At 44.7% G+C, this 20,160-nt stretch overlaps 1 protein-coding gene across 12 annotated transcripts in view; it reads left to right on the top strand.

Annotated features, from left to right (window-relative positions):
• The window catches only part of FRMD4A (FERM domain containing 4A), a 573,879-nt gene that overhangs the window by 525,741 nt on the left and 27,978 nt on the right, over nucleotides 1-20,160 (top strand). For all 12 annotated transcript variants that reach the window (XM_036908068.2, XM_036908069.2, XM_036908066.2 and 9 more), the window contains one exon: nucleotides 2,316-2,457. In XM_036908068.2, coding sequence (XP_036763963.2) covers nucleotides 2,316-2,457 — 142 coding nt within the window. The remainder of the gene's footprint in view (nucleotides 1-2,315; nucleotides 2,458-20,160) is intronic.

Raw genomic sequence — 20,160 nt, 5'->3', positions numbered from 1 at the left:
ATCAGTTCATTTCCTCCTCGCCCTCTCTGCCCAGGGGGTCCACGCACCCATGGTACTTCCATTCTGGAGAGAAGCTGGCAATCTCCTAAAGCCTCCAAGCATCTCTAGTCTCCCTTTAGAGGGATATTTTTTGGCCCCTTTTCCATATTTTGTTTTCTGCCTCTGAGGATGTGTGGCAGGAATGGAGGTGGGTTGGGGAACAGTTCTTCCATGTGATTAATGAGATCCCCAAAATACCAGTTTGAGTCACCAATCTAACCTCATTTAGCAAATTACTGCCAGCCTCTGACTTATATCCTATTCCTACTCCAATTCCATGGCCTTTATATATGTAATCTAGTTTAGTCTTTATCACAACCCCATGATGTGGTTTAAGAGCTCCATTTTACAAAAGGGACCTGAGTATCAAGTTGAAGATCAAGGTCACATGGTGATTAATTGGAAGAGTCAAGATTCCAGTCCAGATCTTTCTGACTTCAGAGCCTGGGCCCTTCTCCACCATCTGAATGGGTCTGTGTCTTCATGAGTTATTACATAACTGCCAGCGTGGGCTCCTTTCTACTGAAGTGTGGGCCTCGCTAAAAGTGTAGTGCTGACAGGGAGGAAGGAATGGATTGTGCCTCCTCTGCTTGCTCAGAGGATAAAACACAGCCGGCTGGGTGCCATCAATGAGAGAGAATGGCAGTGACCTGAGAGAAGCTTCCTGCTACCGGCTGGAACCCTGTGGGGGTCTGGCAGTGGGGTTCTTCTGTGAGCGGGAGAGCCCTGGCCCAAAGAAGGGGACCTGGTTCTGAACACAGGGACCACAGTCGAGGCCAGAAAGGAGACACCATCAAGGAAGGACCAATGGGGCAGGGGGCGAGGAGAAGGACGGCCCACCCGGTGAACAGAACAAACAGAGCCTCCGAATTCCTCTGACCCTCAGGCTCCCATCTTCTCACCACGAGGGAAGTGCTCAGCGGCCCGAGTCAGTCACTCATCACACAGGATCAGCATGGAGGCCAGAGGAAGGGCAAAGTTAGGGGTTCAGACAGCTTTTGCTGGACAGCAGAGGGCACCCAGGCTGGCACCAGGCACAGACTGCAAGTGGAGGAGAACGGGGTGACAGCTCACCCCCCTCCACGGCTTCTCTCTGGGGGCACAGACTGGGCTCACGCCAGCTGGAGTGAACACACATGGAGTGACTGAAAACCTCCCTCGTGAACCTCACCCAGCTCATCCATGTGTGCGCTGTAGCCAGTGGCCACGGAAAGATCAAATGTATGGGTCATATTGGCATTTGTAGTGATTTTCATGAAGTCTGTGGTATAGGTAAAGTCTTTTCCCTTAAGCACTATCACAAAAATGGATTTCCTGAAGAAGAAAAAAAGGCAAATGTGGAGGAAACGCAAACCATTTTTCACTTACCAAGGGCAGTAATGAAAGCAGGTAGCTTTATGAATAAACAATTACTTTTAAGCCTATAACTGTGAATACACAGTCCTTTTCTAATCATTCTAACCTGCTGTTACTATTAGTCAAATTGGGCCAGTTAATATATAGAAAAATGGAGTAGAGGAGCGATCATAGTCTAGAGACTCAGTACGTTCATTGAGGTGCCCAGCTGGAAGCAAAGCACCGGGCCAGGCGCCAATTGGTGGGACCTGTGTATCCAAGTGAGCAGTTGTTCCAGAGGCGTTTGCAGACACGTGCCCACCATGCTTGCAGGCCTAGGGCTGTCACTTCTCAACACTCTAAATGTCTTGTGGCCACATGGATAACAATTTAAGAGGTTCAGATCACCTCCGAATTTATGGGAACGTCACCAGTTTGTCTCACATATCACTTAAGTCATTCACAAAGCTGAGAATTATTTGTTTCCTCCTCCATGAAGCACAAAACCGTGTACCAGGGAGAGGAAGGGGAGCCCTTCACATGCTTTACTTCCTGTGACCCTAACACAACCTCAAGTGGTAGGTGATGGTTTCCCTGTTTCCTACTTGGGAATAATGAGGTTCAGTGAGATGGAGGAACTTCCTCAGGACTCCAGCTGGCTCAGACTGACTCCAAAGCCCCTGCTATTAATCGCTGAACAGAACAGCCTGAAGGAGAAAGAGCTTAGAAAACCCTCACCCCTGTCAGCTCTCGCGCCACCTCTGCTCCTGCAGAGCGCTTCGGTGGTTAGGGATGGCACCAAGGGGGACACACTTGTGAAAATGCCAGGCAGTGGGAAATTAGTCAGTTTGCTGAATTTCAGGACCACAAGCAGGCAAGCGATTGCTCTTCTCCCTTGAGGTGAACGCCTCTTTGTGACCCGGTTGTCTTTCTCATTCTAGTCTAAAATTCATGCTGCACGAAGTCTGAGTGAAATTGCAATTGACCTGACAGAGACAGGCACCTTGAAGACCTCCAAGCTGGCCAACATGGGGAGCAAAGGGAAGATCATCAGCGGCAGCAGCGGGAGTCTCCTGTCCTCAGGTGAACCAGGCCTTTGTCCTTGCCGAGAACGTGGCTGTGGGGAAGGTGGGGGGACAGCAGCAGCTGAGGAGCAGCTGGGCAGGCTCGCCAGCAGCTGGCTCTGGTTTGAGACCAAGGTTTTGAGCCAAATGGGAATCTGAGAAAACTGCCGAAAGCAGCCGAGGGTGGGAAAGCCAGGAGCAGGTAGGATCCTGCAGGGCTGGAGGGCTGTTGGTCACGTTGTACCTCCAGAGCCTTCTGAGAGCCCATGGCTGACTTCAGGAGTGTCCGCGCCAAAGGGAGGGTGGGGCTCACTTGAGTGTCATTAAAGGAGAATCACACAGAGGCCTGAGGATTGGGGTCGTGGTGCCTAGAGATACTACATTCTGTTCCCCTGGTGAACTCGGAATTTCCCAAAGTGCAGGAAGCCTCTGAGCATGTAGGGAGCAGAGATGTGCTCTGAGTGTAGTGTAAGGATCAGACATTGAAAGTGAGAGTCAGGGCATCGGGCTCTGCCGTCTGTTTCTGTGGGCTCCAGGCAAGTCATTTTGGCCTTAGATGTTGGGATGGACAGAAGCCCTGAGGGGGGTGATGTCAGAACAGATGCCCTTCGCCTATGTTGTTTGTGAGCGTTATGCCCATGCCACATTGTCAAGCTGCTGGTTCCTGGGACCACGTGCCCTCGCCTCTAAGCCATCAAAGTAAAGCCAGATGCACTGGCCCCGCCTCATCTCCCAGAGTCATTTCTTTGTTGTTGTGGTTTTAAGACCCCTCCCTGCCCCGACTCCCAGGGAGCCTTCTCTGAACATTGTATCCTCTAGAGTCACCTGTTCGGCATCTGTGAGGGCATCACTGTTGTCTTTGTGGGGCTCGCCTAGTGCCGTCGGCATGTCTGCAGACTGGGTTTTGCGTCCCGACCAGTGCCCCTTCATCCCCCAGGATGGGGACAGGAGCTCCCTCAGGCATGAGGCGGCCCGGCCCCTGCCTCACCCCACCAGCCACGTCCAGATGCTGCTCAGACCTCGTCCACTGCTCCCCACCTCCCTTTGCTTGTAATTTTCCCTTGTGTTGTTTCTCTCCTCGTTTTTCATTATTTTGCTTTTCACCTGGTGCTTCCACTGTTCTAAAGAATGGAAGCGAAAGTCCATCAAAGGGAAACAAATAAGCAAGAATCGCCGGTCAAAGTGATGCCTTTATAAGCATAAAATACTCTTTGTGCCAGAGTCATTTCTGTAACTGTCTAGCAACTACACAATAATAGAAAGAAGCAGAAATGAGAAAGAGCAGTGGAAGGCAAGCTGAAAGCTGCCTAGGTAGCCCCTGGGCTGGTGGAGTCAATCAAAGCCAGAAATAGATTTAGACCTAAAGGAAGAGGGAGAGGGTGCACCCCGCCTGGACTGAGAGGCCCATTTACTGTGGGGCTAATGGGGCTTCAGTTCAGGGGCCCTCATCAGACAAGCCTCTCAGAGGCCCTGAGGACCCCAGCCGGTGTTCACATGGCCATGTGTTTTTGTAAAATCTGTGTGCTTAATACATTTTGCATTCATTTTCTTAAATAGAGCCACCAGAATTATATAAGCTTCTGGCTCCCAAAAACCTGGTCTGCCTCTGCTAGAGCACCATAACCCCTCCCTGCCTGGGATTCATCAAAATATTTTCATCAATACAATGAGCCAAATGACCAGTATTTCTGAGGCCTAGAGGTTTACAGTGAGAATCGTGGAGAATGTCATTGCCTTGTATCAGAGAGAAAGCCTTTCAAAGCCCAGGATCCGAGATCCCTGCCTCGAGCTACAGCCACTCCCAAAGCCCCTGCTGAAGGGCAAAGGGCAGAGCCAGAGCCAAGCCCTGTGTTTGTCCCCTCCACATTCCCAACCCAGAGTCTCCCGTTGGGGCCTGGATTTATCTGCCCTTGGTCCCCATTGTCCAGCTCCAAAGGAGCTGAGCTGCTCCTCAGACTCACTAAGGGGCACATCCCTGCTGCCATCTCATATCCATGGGAACCTGGGTATCTGTGGAACTGGGCAGGGTTACGCCCAGAAGGAGAGGGGATCCTTCCAGCTCAGGGCTTCTTGAGCTTCCACATGCATCAGAACCACATGGAGGGCAGTCTGAGCACAGACAGCTGAGCCCCAGCCCCCAGTGTCTGCAGGTGTGGGTGAGCCTAGGAATTTGCATTTCTAACAAATTCCTAGTGACGCTGATGCTGCTGGTCCAAGAACCCCACTTTGAGAGCCACCCTTCTTGCTGTAGGAGACATGCAGCCTAAAGTGGCTAGGAGCACGGAACCCAGATAGCCCCACTTTAAAACCTGTCTCCTGGTCCATCTGCTCGGGCCCCTCATATCTGGCTGCCTCTGAGACATGAAGGCAATAACCTGACAGCAGCTGCAGGAGAGCTTGTGAACAGGAGCCCCAAACCTCCCGGCACAGAACAGACGTCACTCAGCCACCTCTCTCGGGTGCTGGCTAGTCCCCACCCCTTCTTCTCATTGTTCACATGCCCCTGCCCAACAGCTGCTTGAGCGCTGCCTGGTCATGTACCCCCACAGACTGACGGGGCCCTGCTGTTCAAGGGCGGGACAGCCTCTCTCTATTATACTCGCCAGACCTTTTCTTTAGAGAATATGATGCGTATAACCCAGTATCCCTATTTGGTCAGTTGTTTTCTCTTCTTCACCTACTGTCTTGTGCTAAACAAAAAAATGATGGTGTCTAATTCTCCTTAAAATCATTTTGAGAAATGAATCGTCACTTGACAATCCTTTTTTTCTACATCTAGTCCAGTGCCTGACACTCAATAAGCGCTCAATACATTATTAAAAAATTTTTTGTTTATATTACATCCCATGACTTTTTAATTTTATATTGGAAATTTGTTCCTTTTGACCAACTTCACCCATTTCGTTACCTCCAATCAACCCCTGCCTCTGTCAATCACCAGTCTGTTCTTTATGAGCTTGGTTTTTTGTTTTCTTTGTTTTTATATTCCACATACAAGTGAGATCTTACAGTATTTGTCTTTCTCTGATGTTTTTCTCTTAGCATAATGCCCTCAAGGTCCATCCAGGTTGTTGCAATTTCCTTCTTTTTTATGACTGAATAATACTCCATTATGTATATATACGACATCTTTTTTATCCATTCATCTGTCAATGGACATTTAGGTTGCTTCCATATCCTGACTGCTATAAATAATGCTGCAGTGAACATGGGATGCAGATATCTCTGTGAATTACGTTTTGTTTTGTATTCTTTGGATAAAGATCCAGAAGTGAAATTACTAGATATGATGGTAGTTCCATTTCTAACTTTTTGAGGAACCTCCATACTGTTTTCCACAGTGGCTGCACCAATTTACATTCCCACCAGTGGTGTACGAGGAGGGTTCCCTTTTCTCCACATCCTCACCAACACTTGTTATTGTCTTGTTGATACTAGCTATTCTGACTGGTGTGAGGTGCTATTTCATTGTAACTTTGATTTGCATTTCCATGATTAGTGATGTTGAACATCTTTTCATAAGTCTGTTGGCCATCTGTATATTATCTTTGGGAAAACATCTATTCAGGTCCTCTGCCCATTTTTTAAGTGGGTTATTTGTTTTTTTTGATGCTGAACTCTATGAGTTCTTTCTTTATTTTGGATATTTAGCCCTTACCAGATAAATCATTTGCAAATACATTCTCCCACATAATAGATTGCCTTTTTGTTTTGTTGTTGGTGTCCTTTTTTCTATGCAGAAGCTTTTTCATTTGATTTAGTCACACTTATTTATTTTGGCTTTGTTTCCCTTGACGGGGAGATGTGTCAGAAAACATTAACTAATATTGATAGTCAAGAGTTTACTGCCTGTGTTTCCTTCTAGGAATTTTACAGTTTCAGGTCTTGTATTTAGGTGTTCAATTCATTTTGACTTTATTTTTGTGTGTGGTATAACACAATGATCCAGTTTCATTCTTTTGTACATAGCTGTCCACTTTCCCAACACCATTTATTGAAGAGATTGTTTATCCCCATTGTATATGCTTGCCTCCTTTGTTATATGTTAATTGACCATGTATGCATGGGTTTATTTCTTGGTGCTCTATTCTGTTCCATTAACTAATGTATCTATCCTTCTGTCAGTACCATACTGTTTTGAATCACTGTAGCTTTGCAGTGTAGCTTGAAATCAGGGAGCACAATACCTCCAGCTTTGTTCTTCTTTCTCAAGATTACCTTGGCTATTCAGGATTTTTCATGGTTCCATATAAATTTTAGGATTATTGGCTCTAGTTCAGTGAAAAATGCCATTGGTATTTTGATAGAGATTGCATTGAATCTGTATATCGCTTTGGGCATTATGGCCATTTTGACAATATTAAATCTTCCTATCCACGAGCACAGAATAGATTTTCACTTGTTTATGTCTTCTCAGTTTCTTTCATCAATGTCTTATAGTTTTCAGAGTACAGGTCTTTCACTTCTTTGGTTAGATTTCTTCCTAGGTATTTTATTCTTTTGATGCAAGTGCAAATGGAATTGTTTACTTTATTTCTCTTCTAGTTCATTATTAGTATATAGAAATGCAACAGATTTCTGTATATTGTGTAGCCTGCAACTTTACTGAATTCATTTATTCTAATAGTTTTTGGTGTAGACTTTAGGTTTTTCTATATATAGTATCATATCATCTACAGTGACGGTTCTACTTTTCCTTACCAGTTTGGATGCCTTTTATTTCTTGTCTGATTGCTGTTGCTAGGACCTCCAGTAATATATTGAATAAAAGTGGTGAGAGTGGGCATCCCTGTCTTGTTTCTGATCTTAAATAAAAGCTTTCAGCTCTTCACTATTGAGTATATTAACTGTGGACTTGTTATATGTGGCCTTCATTTTACTGAGGTATGTTTATGTCCCCTCTATACCCACTTTGTGGAAAGTTTTTATCATGAATGAATGTTGAATTTTGTTAAAAGTTTTTTTAGTATCTATTGAGATGATCAGATGGTTTTTATCCTTCCATTTGTTAATGTGTATCACATTGATTGATTTGTGGACATTGTACCATCATTGCATCCCTGGAATAAATCTCACTTGGTTGTGGTGAATGATCCTTTTGCTATGTTGTTGAATTCATTTTGTTAATACCTTGTTGAGTATTTTTGCATCTGTGTTCACCAGGGAGATTGGTCTGTAATTTTCTTTTTTTGTAGTGTCTTTGGATTTGGTATTAGAGTAATGCTGGCCTCGTAGAATGAGTTTTGAACGTTCCTTCCTCTTCTATTTTTTGAAATACCTTAAGAAAGAGATATTAGCTCTTTAAGTGTTTGAGAATTCGCCCATGAAGACATCTGGTCCTGAAATTTTGTTTGTTAGGAGTTTTTTGATTACCAATTCAATTTCCCTACTAGTAATTGGTCTATTCATATTTTCCATTTCTTCCTATGTCTGTCTTAGAAAATTGCATTATTCTAGGAATTTATCCATTTATTCTAGGTTGCCCAGTTTATTGGCATATGAGTTTTTGCAGAATTCATTTGTAATTCTTTTAATTTCTGTGGTGTTTGTTGTAGCTTCTTTTTCATTTCTGATTTTGTTTGTGTAATCTTTTTTCTTGATAAGTCTGTCTAAGGGTTTGTCTGTTTTATTTATATTTTTGAAGAACCAACTCCTGGTTTCATTGATTTTTTTCTATTATTTTCTTAGTCTCTATTTCATTTGTTTCTGCTCTGATTTTAATTACATCTCTCCTACCACCTTTGGGCTTTGTTTGTACTTTTTCTAGTTCCTTTAGTTGTGAGGTTAGATTGTTTACTTGGGATTGTTCTTGTTTCTTGAGGTAGGCCTATAATGCTATTTACTTCCCTCATAGAACTGCTTTTGCTGCATCCCACATATTTTGAACCATTGTGTTTCTGTTTTCATTTGATTCCATATATTTGATTTTCTTCTTTGATATGCTCATTGATCCATTGATTTAGAAGCATGTTGTTTAGCCTCCATGTGTTTGTTTTTTCCAGTTTTCTTCTTGTAATTGATTTCTAATCTCACACTGTTGTGACCCAAAAAGATGCTTGATACAACTTCAGTCTTCTTAAATTTATTGAGACTTGTTTTGAAAGCTATTATGTGATCTGCTCTGGAGACCATTCCATGTGCACTTGAGAAGAATATGTATTCCACTAATTTGGGGCAGAATGTTCTGTGTATATCAGTTAAGTCTGTCTGGTCTAACGTGTCTTTCAATATCACTGTTCCCTTATTGATTTCTGTCTGGATGATCTATCCATTGATGTAAATGGAGTCCCCTGCTATCATTGTGTTCCTGTCAGTTTCTCCCTTTAGGTCTGTTAGTATTTGCTTTGCATATTTAGGTGTGTTATGTTGGGTGCATTGCATAGACATTTATAAGTGTTATATCCTCTTGTTGGACTGACTCCTTTATAGACTGTTATATATGTAAGAAGGCATTATGTAATGCCTTCCTTTGTCTCTTGTTAGTTTCTTTGTTTTGAAGTCTATTTTGTCTGGTATAAGTATTGCTCATCCTGCTTTCTTCTCCCTATTACTTGCATGAAATATCTTTTTCCATCCCTTCACTATCAGTCTGTGTATGTCTTTAGGTATGAAAGGAGTTTCTTGTAGGCAACATATAGATGGGTCTTGTTTCTTTACCCATTCTGCCACCCTGTGTATTTTGATTGGTGCATTTAGTCTATTTACATTTACATAATTATTGATAGGAATATACTTATGCCATTTTGTTCATTGTTTTCTGGCTTTCTTTGTATTTCCTCTTGGTTCCTTTCTTCCTTTCTTGCTCTCTTTCCTTATCATTTGATGATTCTCTGTAGCGTTATGCTTTGATTCCTTTGTCTTTATTTTTTGTGTTTCTGTTATAGGCTTTAGATTTGTAGTTGCCATAATGCTCATATAGAACTTCCTACATATATAACAGTCTATAGTCAATTGATGGTTGCTTTATTTTGAACACATTATTAAAGTACTACTTTATTATTCTAGTCCTTCTCCACATTTTATGCATATTATGTCATAATCTCTATCCTTTTATTTTGTGTATCCCTTGACTAATTGTATCTATAGTTGATCTTACTATTTTTGTCTTTTGGACTTCATGCTCACTTTGTAAGTGCTTGGTCTTCTACCTTTACTGAACACTTGTTTTCACTGGTGGAAAACATTTAAATTTAAAAACATTTGCATGTGAAGAGGTCCCTTTAACATATCCTGAAAGGCTGGATTAGTGGTGATGAATTCTTTTAACCTTCATTTATCTGGAAAACTTTTCATCTCCTTCAATTCAGAATAGCCTTGCTGGGTAGAGTATTCTTGGTTGCAGATTTTTTTTCCCTCTCTAGCACTTTGAGTATTTTGTGCCACTCCCTTCTGGCTTGTAAAGTTTCTGCTGAAAAATCTGCTGGTAGCCTTATGCAGTTTCCCTTATAGGTAACTATCTGCCTTTCTCTTGCTGCTTTTAAGATTATCTCTCTATCTTTAATCTTTGCCATTTTAATTACTGTGCCTTAGTGTGGTCTTCTTTGGGTTCATATTATTAGGGTCTGTCTGTGTTTCTAAGATCTAATGTATGTCTCCTTTTCCAGTTTGGGGAAGTTTTTAGCTATTATTTCTCTAAATACACTTTCTACCCCTTTGTCTTTCTCTTCTCCTTCTGGGACCCCTATTATGTGAATATTGTTTCATTTGGAGTTATCACAGAGCTCTCTTAGCATCTTCTCATTTTTAAAAATTCTTTTTTCTCTCTGTTTCTCAGCTTCGTTACTTTCCACTACCCTGTCTTCCAGCTCACTGACCTGTTCCTCTGCACCCTCAAGTCTACTTTTCATTCCCTCTATTGTATTTTTCATTTCAGTTATGTATTCTTCAGCATGCTTTTTATATTTTCTATCTCTTTGTTGAAATCCCCCCTAAAAGCATCAATTCTTTTCCCAGTTCAGCAAGCCCCTTTATGATCATTACTTTGAAGTCTTTAACAGGTAGATTGCTTACCTCCATTTCATTTAGCACTTTTTCTGGCATTTTGCCTTTGTTTGGAACATATTCCTCTGCCTCCACATTTTGTCTGATACTCTATGTTTCTTCCACTGTATTAGATAGATCAGCTATACCTCTAGTTGTTGAAAGTAGTGGCTTTATGTAGTAGCTGACTTGTGGTGTCCAGAAGCACAAATCCCCTTGTTCACCAGAGCCTGGTACTCCAGAGATGTTCTCTGATGTGGTTGAGCCATGACTGCTGCCAGTGGGCTGTGAGCAGGACCTACACTCTGCCTGGCTGCCAGTAATAGCAGATCCCCACTGCTTCACCTTTGTGTATCATATCTGGCACTTCTTCTGGGATGCACTGTGAGCCAGGCCACTCTCTGCATAGCTGCCCTCAGTGGCCGACTGCCAGTCAGCAGAGAGTTTCAGAGCTGGCTCCTGCAAGTGTCTGGCCAGTTGGACTGAGAGAGGGCTGCAAAAGTGTCATCCACCTGCCCTTTCTCCTCTGGAGATTGTTCCCTCAGACCCTTGTCCCTCTGGCACATTTCCCAAGGCTAGCAAATCTCTCAAACTGATGCTTCTGTGTTGCGTCTTGGCGTGCACTGGTCCTCTACAAGTGATGAGACTTGCCCGCCCCTTCCCCGCCCTGCCCACACACGTTCCAAATCTCCTTGGTGCCCAGCCCCATTCATCTTCAAGGCCCAGTGCAATGGGGATTCATCTTCTGGGAGCAGATCCCCAGGGCCAAGTATACTGAGTTCCTGAGCATTTATCCCCTCCCCACTCCACTCTTCTCCCTCTTGCTTGTGGGCTGGGATGGGAGAAAGGGCTTGCATCCTGATAGATCATGGCTCTGCCCCTTTACCCCGCTAAATGTGGTCTTCTCTTATTCACGAGGTATAGATGGTCTATTCTGCAGTCCTCAGGTCATTTTCAGAGTTAGTCGTATTAGATGTAGTTGCTCCTTGGTGTGTATGTGCAAGGAGGTTATTCCAGTGACATCCTGTTCCACCGTCTTCCTCTTCTCTCCACATGTGCTGCATTTAAATAACCTGTGTTCCTATTCCTATTGTGTATAGTATCTTGGGCCTTGCCACAAACTCATGTACCTGCCAGCGATATTTTCCCTCCACTTGTATAACTTTTGTCATACTGGTATCAGACCTTTAAAGGTTAATCTTGTCAGTCAGCTCCTACTGCAAACAGCATCCATCCTTGTAATGTTTCATTCATCCTTCCACCCTTGTCTATACCCAAACTGTGGTATAACTCAGCCACGTAACAACACTGTGATATTTCTGTGATGTAAACATTTTTTTCTAGCTCCCAAACCTTGCTAGATAATATACACAGCATTTAAAAACTTACAGAGTTTATGTTCTGTTTACTGATGTTAAACAGAGAAACAACATTTCCAAGCTATTAGTAACTTTGAAGATGATTTTTCTATTTTAGGAGCACATAATTACCTTTAAAATTACAGAAGTCCAGTACAGCTGACCCTTAAACAACATGGGTTTGAACTTAGTGGGTCTACTTGTATGTGGATTTTTTCAATAAATATATTAGAAAGCTTTTTGGAGATTAGCAATAATTTCAAAAAATATTTTCTTTTCCCTAGTTTACTTTATTGTAAGAATACAGTATATAATAGTATAGAGAATATGTGTTGATGGACTGTTTATGTTATTAGTAAGCCTTCCAGTCACTAGTAGACTATTAGTAGTTAAGTTGTGGGGGAGTCAAAAGTTACATGTGGATTTTTGACTGCACGGGGGGTCAGTACCCTCAACTCCTGTGTTGTTAAAGGCTCAACTGTACTTGGTATCTGAGGTCTGAGATGCTAAAGAAATGGAGAAATATCACTGCTTTTTATTAAAGAAGTCAGAACACTTCATAATGCCCTGAGCCATGGGCTAGCATTTCAGAAAGGTCCATATAGTTTAAATGATTTTTAAGGCTTAAGGCCAGGACCCCCTGAATTCTTCGGTAGTGACACACAGGCTATCCCGTGGGAGAGCCTATCTGCCCATATCCCAGTAAAGCCAGTTAGTGATGGTAAACAATCTCAGCCTGAGCTCAGAGACCTATGTTGGAGTAAAAGGAATCAAGACCTCACCTCCTGATCAGCCCTGAATGGGATTCAGATCCTAGTAAGGTTATGGAACCCCCATCATAAATCCATTTGTAAGTGGGCGCCAGTGGCCAGGCTTTGAAAGGGTGCCCTTGTCCCCAGAACACATCTTCTGAGAGGTAGCCTGGCCTTCTCAGAGTCCCTCAAGGGAAGGGAAGTTGAGGCAGCTCAGTGGGCGGCTCCTGCAAGCCAAGCTGGCAGAGCCACATCCCTGCCCTCCGCAGGCCTGACCCCATCTTGGCCTCTTACAAGCTCTGTACTGCTGGGTGCTATAAACCTGCTGACTGACCATCACAGGGCAGCACACAGGGGTCCTCTGCACTGTGAGAGCCTGAACTATTTCCTCCAACTCTATAGACACCTCTGTCTCTTGCTTTTGCTCCTGTGTGCCTCACGTAACAAATTGTTGGAGGTTCCGACAGAGCTTAAGAGGACAGCTATGAATTCCAACCTTCTGGTTATGATGTTTTCAGAGTTCAAAAAAAGCATCGGAAATCCTTGTTGTGGGACTTCAAAGGATTTGTTCTTCTCTTCCCTACCCCCATTTCTTGAAATCTTAAGAAAGACTAGGGAGGAGGAAAATGGAATAACAAACAGAAAACGAAACAACAGCAGTGTTTGTCATTGGAGCTGAGCACGCACGGCCTTTTCCTGGCCCTTCTGAAAGTGGGAGAGAGTGTAGGATTGTCCTAAGCATTGTTTTGGGGATTTGCTGCCACAGAACAATTCCAATTTCAGTGGGAGTGTAGGGGCAAAGAGACGTGCTTGGCCTATTTAAAGAAAATGGCACAAACAAATACCAGTGTTCTATGGGCCCCTGCAGCTTGTTGCATTAACCATGGAAACAAATGTTACAGTGCATCCTTTCTTAAAGAAATGTAACAGTGAGACTGATGTCTGCTTCTTGAGTGAAAATATAGGGGTAGAAGCCACCCATTCTCTACAAAACAAAACGACATGTGTCTATAAATAGGAGGCTGTGTGGTTAATGAGATGGCAATTGAGTCATCATCATTGTGATCAGCAGGACTGAGAAGAATATGATGATGGATCTTTGGTTTAAAAAGAAACACACAAAAACTGCAGCCTGCTATTATACCCCAGCCCATCACTTTCCATTCTGGGAGCAAGCATATTGTGCTAAGCACAGGGCCTCACTGTGCCGGCGATCAGTCCACACTGTTAACACACTCCCATTATCTGAGGGCTAGCACTTCCTTCCATTGTTAGGAAGTTTATTAATAACCAGTGGAACAATGAGGTGCCAGCTATCTGCCATCTCTCCATACAGAGAGGTGATCCAATAGACGTCCACCAGCTTTCGGGTCCTGGTTGTGTTCAGCTCAGTACACCGCCTGATGCTGGCATAGTTCTCGGTGGTTTGAGTTGGTCGTTCTTCTTGTCTTCATGATTTTTTTTTTTTTTTGCTCTCACTCTGTCTCCTCCCTATCTCCTTCCCACCCCTAAAATTCCATTATCAGCCGCCTGTCCCCTCCACTTTCAGGTCTAATGATGAGCAAGAATCCCGGGGCTTTAATTTGGGTTATAACCTCAGCACTCAACAGGTAGGCCCACCCCGCAGGCCCTACCCCAGGCCACAGACTCTGCCCGGGTGTGTGTCTGCAGGCTGAGAGGGCCCTTCGTGCATGGCTGTTTCTCGACTGCCTTGAGCAGCATGGGCCAGAGTCATAAGAATTTAAAGAATAATTGAAAAGACAGAATGGTTGTCCCTTTCCTCTCTTATATTGGGGGAAAAAATCCTAAGAAAGTCATTATACTAATATATTTACACCCGTGGATGTTAGTAGTGAAGGAATGTTTGCCTGCCATGGAGAAGCAGAACAGAATGGCAGTAAATGAACTGCTTCCCAATGATGACCTTTTCAACACTGAGGAGATACCCCACCACCCTCGTAGGCATCACTCTGTTCCCATGCAGGCCAGGCCTCAGTACTACATCAGAATCTTGCAGCCAGAAAGATAAGACCCCCCCATTTTACAGAGTAAAAAATGGAAACCGTGTGAGTTACCCATCAACAGGATGGTGCCACTGAGCAGTGGAATCTGGCCACCCAGGAAAGCTACCCCAGAGACTCCCAGCTATCCTCAGAGGTCCTGGCTCTTTCAAAGAATTTCCATTTCACTAGTCTTTTAACTATTTTGGATTTTAAATCCCCAAGCCTGATGAAAAGTTTTCCAAGCACACATTTTTCACATTAAAAATCATGTTTATCTCTCAGAGATGGTCTCCAGAGATCACACGTTTATCCTGAAACCTGCAATGTGACATTTCACGTGGTCTCTTAGGACAGCTTTTATGTAAGGAATTCATAATTGGAGATTTGCAAGGGAAATAAATATCTCTTCATCATCATGGAGGCTGTAAACCTTTCCCTTATATGTATTCCTGGGGTGTCTGCCAAAACTCTTCCTTACTGCTTTTACAGACCTGCTGGGAATATGCCTTCTTCATTTTTCCCCTGAGGTCCAAAACAGACAGATGGTCATTTCCTTCCCTTCCTCTCAGGACAGATTTCTTTTCTTCTTTGGGGGTACTGTTTGTTTCAAATTTCCCTTCTTTTCAAAGAGGAAAGCCCCCTTCTGTCTACTGGGCTCAGGGGCTAGTCATCAGCATTCCATCTGTGCAAAAACACATGAGCCCCAGTTCCTGGCCATGTTCTCTTCTGGAGGATGCACACTCATATCCGGTGCTGAGCAGCCGAGGGTCTTTGGAAAGCTTGGAGCAAGGTCTTTATCTCAGCTGAATGAGGATATCCTACCATGTGTTCGCCAGTCGGGAGGGGAGCTGCTGTTTGTGCACGCTGGTGTCCCCCCGCATCCTGCCCTGAGATCCACTGTCCCCTGGGTGAAGTCTGGAGTTCCCCAACTGGGGAATGAGAAAGCAATAGAGGTAGTTTCTCCAAGGGTGGCAGGACAGAGTTTCACACTTTCTCCCTCAGTAACATCGTTAGCATCTGCATTTTCCTTGAAGAGATGCCCAGGTACCCACTGAAAGTGACTTTCTGCCCTTGAGCATATCACTCAGCCTGTCTGGCCATGTCCGGATAGGAATTGCCATCTCTGAGGGCAGATATTTTTCTCTCTCCCACCAGGTAGATTATTAGTAACCTATTTCTACAAAATCCTTTGGATTCAGATTAAAACATGCTCATGAAAGAGCCAAACCAAATGATGGTGTCTTCAGTCTAGTCTCATTCCAACACCATTCCTGAGCATTCAGCAGGAAGAAAGGTTGTGCTAGAGAACTGACCGGATGCTCTGTGTGCCTGGCAGGGAGGCCCGGGTGGCATTTATGCTAACCAGCCCAGCACAGAGGTGACCGTCAGCCAGGCTGGTGATGGAATTGGCCTGAGGTGTGGACACCCTCCTCCCTCAGCTGCTGTGTCCTCTCGGTTGGTGGACTTAGCTCCTGCCTCCTCCGGCGGGGGTGGAGGGGTGGCAGCTTTGCACGTCCAGACCTGAAGGCTCCCAGAGGGTGCACATGCACCCAGGTATTTGTCTCCCCCACCTGCCCACAGATGGTGGTGCAGAGGCTTCTGTCATTTCACTGGCACATTTGAATGCAGATTTGCCGCCACTGCCTCCTTTCTGCCTGCACTGAGGTACCATGGAAAACCTAGGCTGACAGGTAGGTATGCTTGCACACCACACAGGAGGACTATGGATCCCAGCAGTGACCAAGACAAAGTTCCCACCCTGGTAGCGTTTGGATTCTAGGGATGAAACAGGACAAGCAGGCACCAAACTGGAATCGCAGCCCTGCCTTCCAGTCCCACTGGCTGCTTCCACAAGATGAGGGTGACGTTCTTGTGAGGATTAGCTGGACTAGACCATGCGGCAAGCTCTCAGGAATTCTGTGAAAATGCACTCCTCCCTATCGGCCTGAATGCCCAGGCCCATGACCCACCAGCCTCCCACGCTGCTTCCTGCCCACTGCCAATAGTCTTCCTCTTTTTACACTGGGGGGTTCTCCGGAATTGGGGTTCCAACTTGTAACAAAGGCCAGGAACACAGTGTGATACAAAAGCAGCTGATACTCATGCCGACTTACTGAGTTCTGAGTCCTATTCTAGGCATCTTCCAAGCACCGTCTCACTGAACTCTCCCAACTTTTGAAGAAGTCCTGTGTTCTTGCCCATATTGTAGGGGAGGAAGCCGACTGAGAGGGCATGTCAAGTCCCTGCAGCTCGGAAGTCTCCGCGCAGACACACAAGCCCAGACCTGTTGTCTGCAAGGTGCTGGATTATAGACTACTGCCCCAGGAAGCTAGGAGACTGTGTATGTTTTCCAAAGAATGTTCGAGCCCTCTTTCCAATAAACAAGGGGCTGCCTGTAACTGTATTTGTAGTTAACAAAGTATTGACACATTCCATTTATTTTTCAAAAATACTCACATCCCTCTCTTTCTCCTTTGACCACAGCGCAGTCTCTGTATGTGTGAACAGCCCTTTCCTGACACACACTTGGCTCCTGTGGGTCAACCTATAAACTCTGAGATCTCACTCTTCTGTCTCCAGAAGAGGTTCTGTGCATCTTTCCTACTTCATCAACGCCGAAGACAGCTTGGCTTAACCCCTTACTGAGCATTCAAGCTTAACAGCAGTTTGCTTTGGTGTGTTGGTAAGATGAAGAGGTCAGTCCCTGAGACATTCCCCTCTGATTCGGAGCAGATTGTTGCAGGGTTGGCAGGACACCTGTCCCTTCTAGCAGCAGGGGTGGTACCAGAGAGAGGGGGCAAGATGGCACTAATTTGTCAGAATTGTGAAAATTGCTGGAGGCCAGAGGGAACTGCTGAAGTAAGTTAATAATTTAGTAGATTTTTCGAGTTTGGAGAAATCTTGGTGATTGGTTAATTGGTCCTTTTCTAGTTGGGGATATCATCTAGGGGAAGTGACTGAGGTCTTACACTGTTTACTGGCAGGTATGTATGTGTTGGAAATCCTGGTCTCTTTCTGTCTTTCATTCCCCCTCTCAAAGATAGCAGATTTATACCTGTTTAATTCCTAAGTGGCTAAGCTTACAGCCCTGGAGTGGTCTTGCATGTGGAAAGGCATGTATGTGTTCAGATACCTGGAAGTGGGTAACTCAAGTAACAGAGCAACTGCACCATTCACAAGGTTAGGTGTGGATTTGAAATTATTTCTGTGTCTAGAATCACTTTTATTTGCTCACGAACCTTAGTTTATAAGACTCCCATTGACCTGAGCCTGTGGCACTCTTCCTGGCCCAGGTTTCTTCCTATGGTCCATCTGCCTCTTGTGGGGATTAGAAGTGAATCTCTGCCTCGTGACTGGGGCTGGCCTGCTGGCCTCCCTTTGGGATGCCCACTGTGCTGGTTAGAGAGCCCAGAAAGCTTTGAGGAAGCTACCTCAGCATCCAGGGCACTGGGGCTCCTTCTCCTGGTGCCCTGGGACTTCTACATGGAACTGGTACTGGAGCACCCTTGCCACTGGTACTTGGCCGCCTCTCCCTGTGGCTGCCTTGTTTGCAGGTACCAGCCCCACAGGCTCTGACAGAGAGCCATTGCCCCAGAACAGTGGGATTCCTTTAGAGAAGCAAAGGCATTAGGGACCTCTTTTCAAATGCAATGTGACAGGAACTGGAGTGCGCGAGACAGGTGAAGCAGAGCTGCGGGCACCTGAGGAGCGTGGAGTAGAGCCCCAGAACCCACTGAATCTCCTTGACCTGTTTCCACCCTCCTCCACGGCAGCCCTAAAGGCGTGACTGCAAAGCTGGGGGCTCCAGAAGCAGACCAGGAAAACATTGCTCCTTGGAAAACGAGCCTTGGAGCCTACCCAGGTGGTGCACTGAATTGCGCGGTGAGGACCAGCACCTCCTTGAGCAAGGGCGAGGAGGTAGTTCCAGTGATTGCTCTCTTCCTAATTCTGCCACATGTGTGCATGGGTGTGCTCACTCCTGTCAAATCTACCCTAGGTAATGAGTGTGCACAGTGCTCGGGGCTATATGTGCTATCTTGGTCTTTAAACCAATTAAGGAGGGCAAGTCACTTGCCCCCAGGTCACACTTCTAGTGTGTGGTTTAGAGTTATCAAAACCAGAGCTGTTTGACCCTCCACTTGCTGCCCAGTTACCACTAACTGGAATGTGCGTGACCAGGCCAGGCCAGCTGAGTTACTTATAGAGATTTAACTTGGTACCTGGCACCATCTTCCTCATGAAGCAATTTCCAGAATAAAGGTGAAAGCAGAGCCATCCAGCATTAGTGTGCAGACATGGAGAGGGCCCCTTGAGCTATCCAACCTGTCTTCTGTGAGTTTAGCATTTCAGCTAATTATTATAAATAATAATAATTTAAGTAGCACTAATGAGCTCTGTAACTCAAGACCAAAGCTTAGAGACCAGATCATACAAAAATGTTGTGCTTTACCTCCCTAAGTTCAATTTTGTGGTTTTTACCATTGTTGAACATACTTAATTCTTAGATTTGACTTAATAAATCATCATTTCCTATTGAGAGGTTAGGCAGAGGTGAGAGAGAAAACAGTCAGTTTTTCACTGAGCTAGAAATCCTTTAATCTTCTTGGACCCAAGTTTCCCCAGGCCTGTTTTTTAAATCTAAAGTCTGATATATTTCCCATAATTGTTTTATATCCTTATGAATTCCTTAGCTGATGGAAGAGAGCAGCTCATTAAGTTTTCCTGTGTCTTCTAATGTGACTATGACTATGAGAACCAGATTAAGATTCAAAATGGTTTCGCCACGTTACCTTGGATGTAAACGGGAGATAGTTTTGTACCCATAAGCATGGGGTAATTGGCTTATGGAAGTATTAAAACCTGAAGCATTTCAAAAAGGGAAGCCTTGCAGTAACGTCCAGCAATGTGTCGTGTGGGTGTGACACCCGTGGGTTTCGTATGAGGGCCCCAAGGGAAGAAAGGAGCCTTAGTCAGAGTTCAGCTTTCATCTGAGTTTGCCATTGAGGATGGAAACCTGTGCTGGCAGCATGATGAGATCCAGGACAGAGCTACAAAAACAGTTAAAAGTTCGGAAGGTAGGTTTTATAAAGAAATGACTTACAGGTACTCAATTTTGTTACCAAGATGAGGTATAACTTGATTATGGTGTCCAAGTATGTGACTGACAGCACTTATTTGTTTATGAAGTTAATATTGATTAGGAGGCAGAAAGATGCACAGTGACAGGTATTCCTGCAAGCTAGATGGGGTGGGGGTGAAAAAAAGTCCAAGCTGGAGTCAAAATGTGGTTAGGTAGTAATTCTTGGCGATTACAGTTATAAGAACCCACATGCAGGGCAGTTGAGGGACTGTGGGGTGTCCTGCTCGGAGACTAAATCAGAGCAGACTGTGTGCTTAGGGGTGATTTGGGTGGAGCAGAGCTTCTGATGCAGAGGAAGAGAAGTCCCTTCTAGGGCTCAGACAGGCCTTCTTGCTCATCAGGAGAAGCAGAACAGCTGACTCTGGGAACGCCAGTTAGGTGATTCTCCCATCTGTCATCGATTCCCTGCACTGTCCAAAAACGTTTCATGTGGAAATACAATTCCCACCCCCCTCCCCAAAAAATCCAACTGGAATTTTTATTGGGGTT

The sequence above is a fragment of the Manis pentadactyla genome, chromosome 3 (assembly GCF_030020395.1).
Source record: "Manis pentadactyla isolate mManPen7 chromosome 3, mManPen7.hap1, whole genome shotgun sequence".
NCBI lineage: Eukaryota > Metazoa > Chordata > Mammalia > Pholidota > Manidae > Manis > Manis pentadactyla.
The sequence above is the reverse complement of the archived record's forward strand: the minus strand, read 5'-3'. Positions and strand labels throughout refer to the sequence as shown.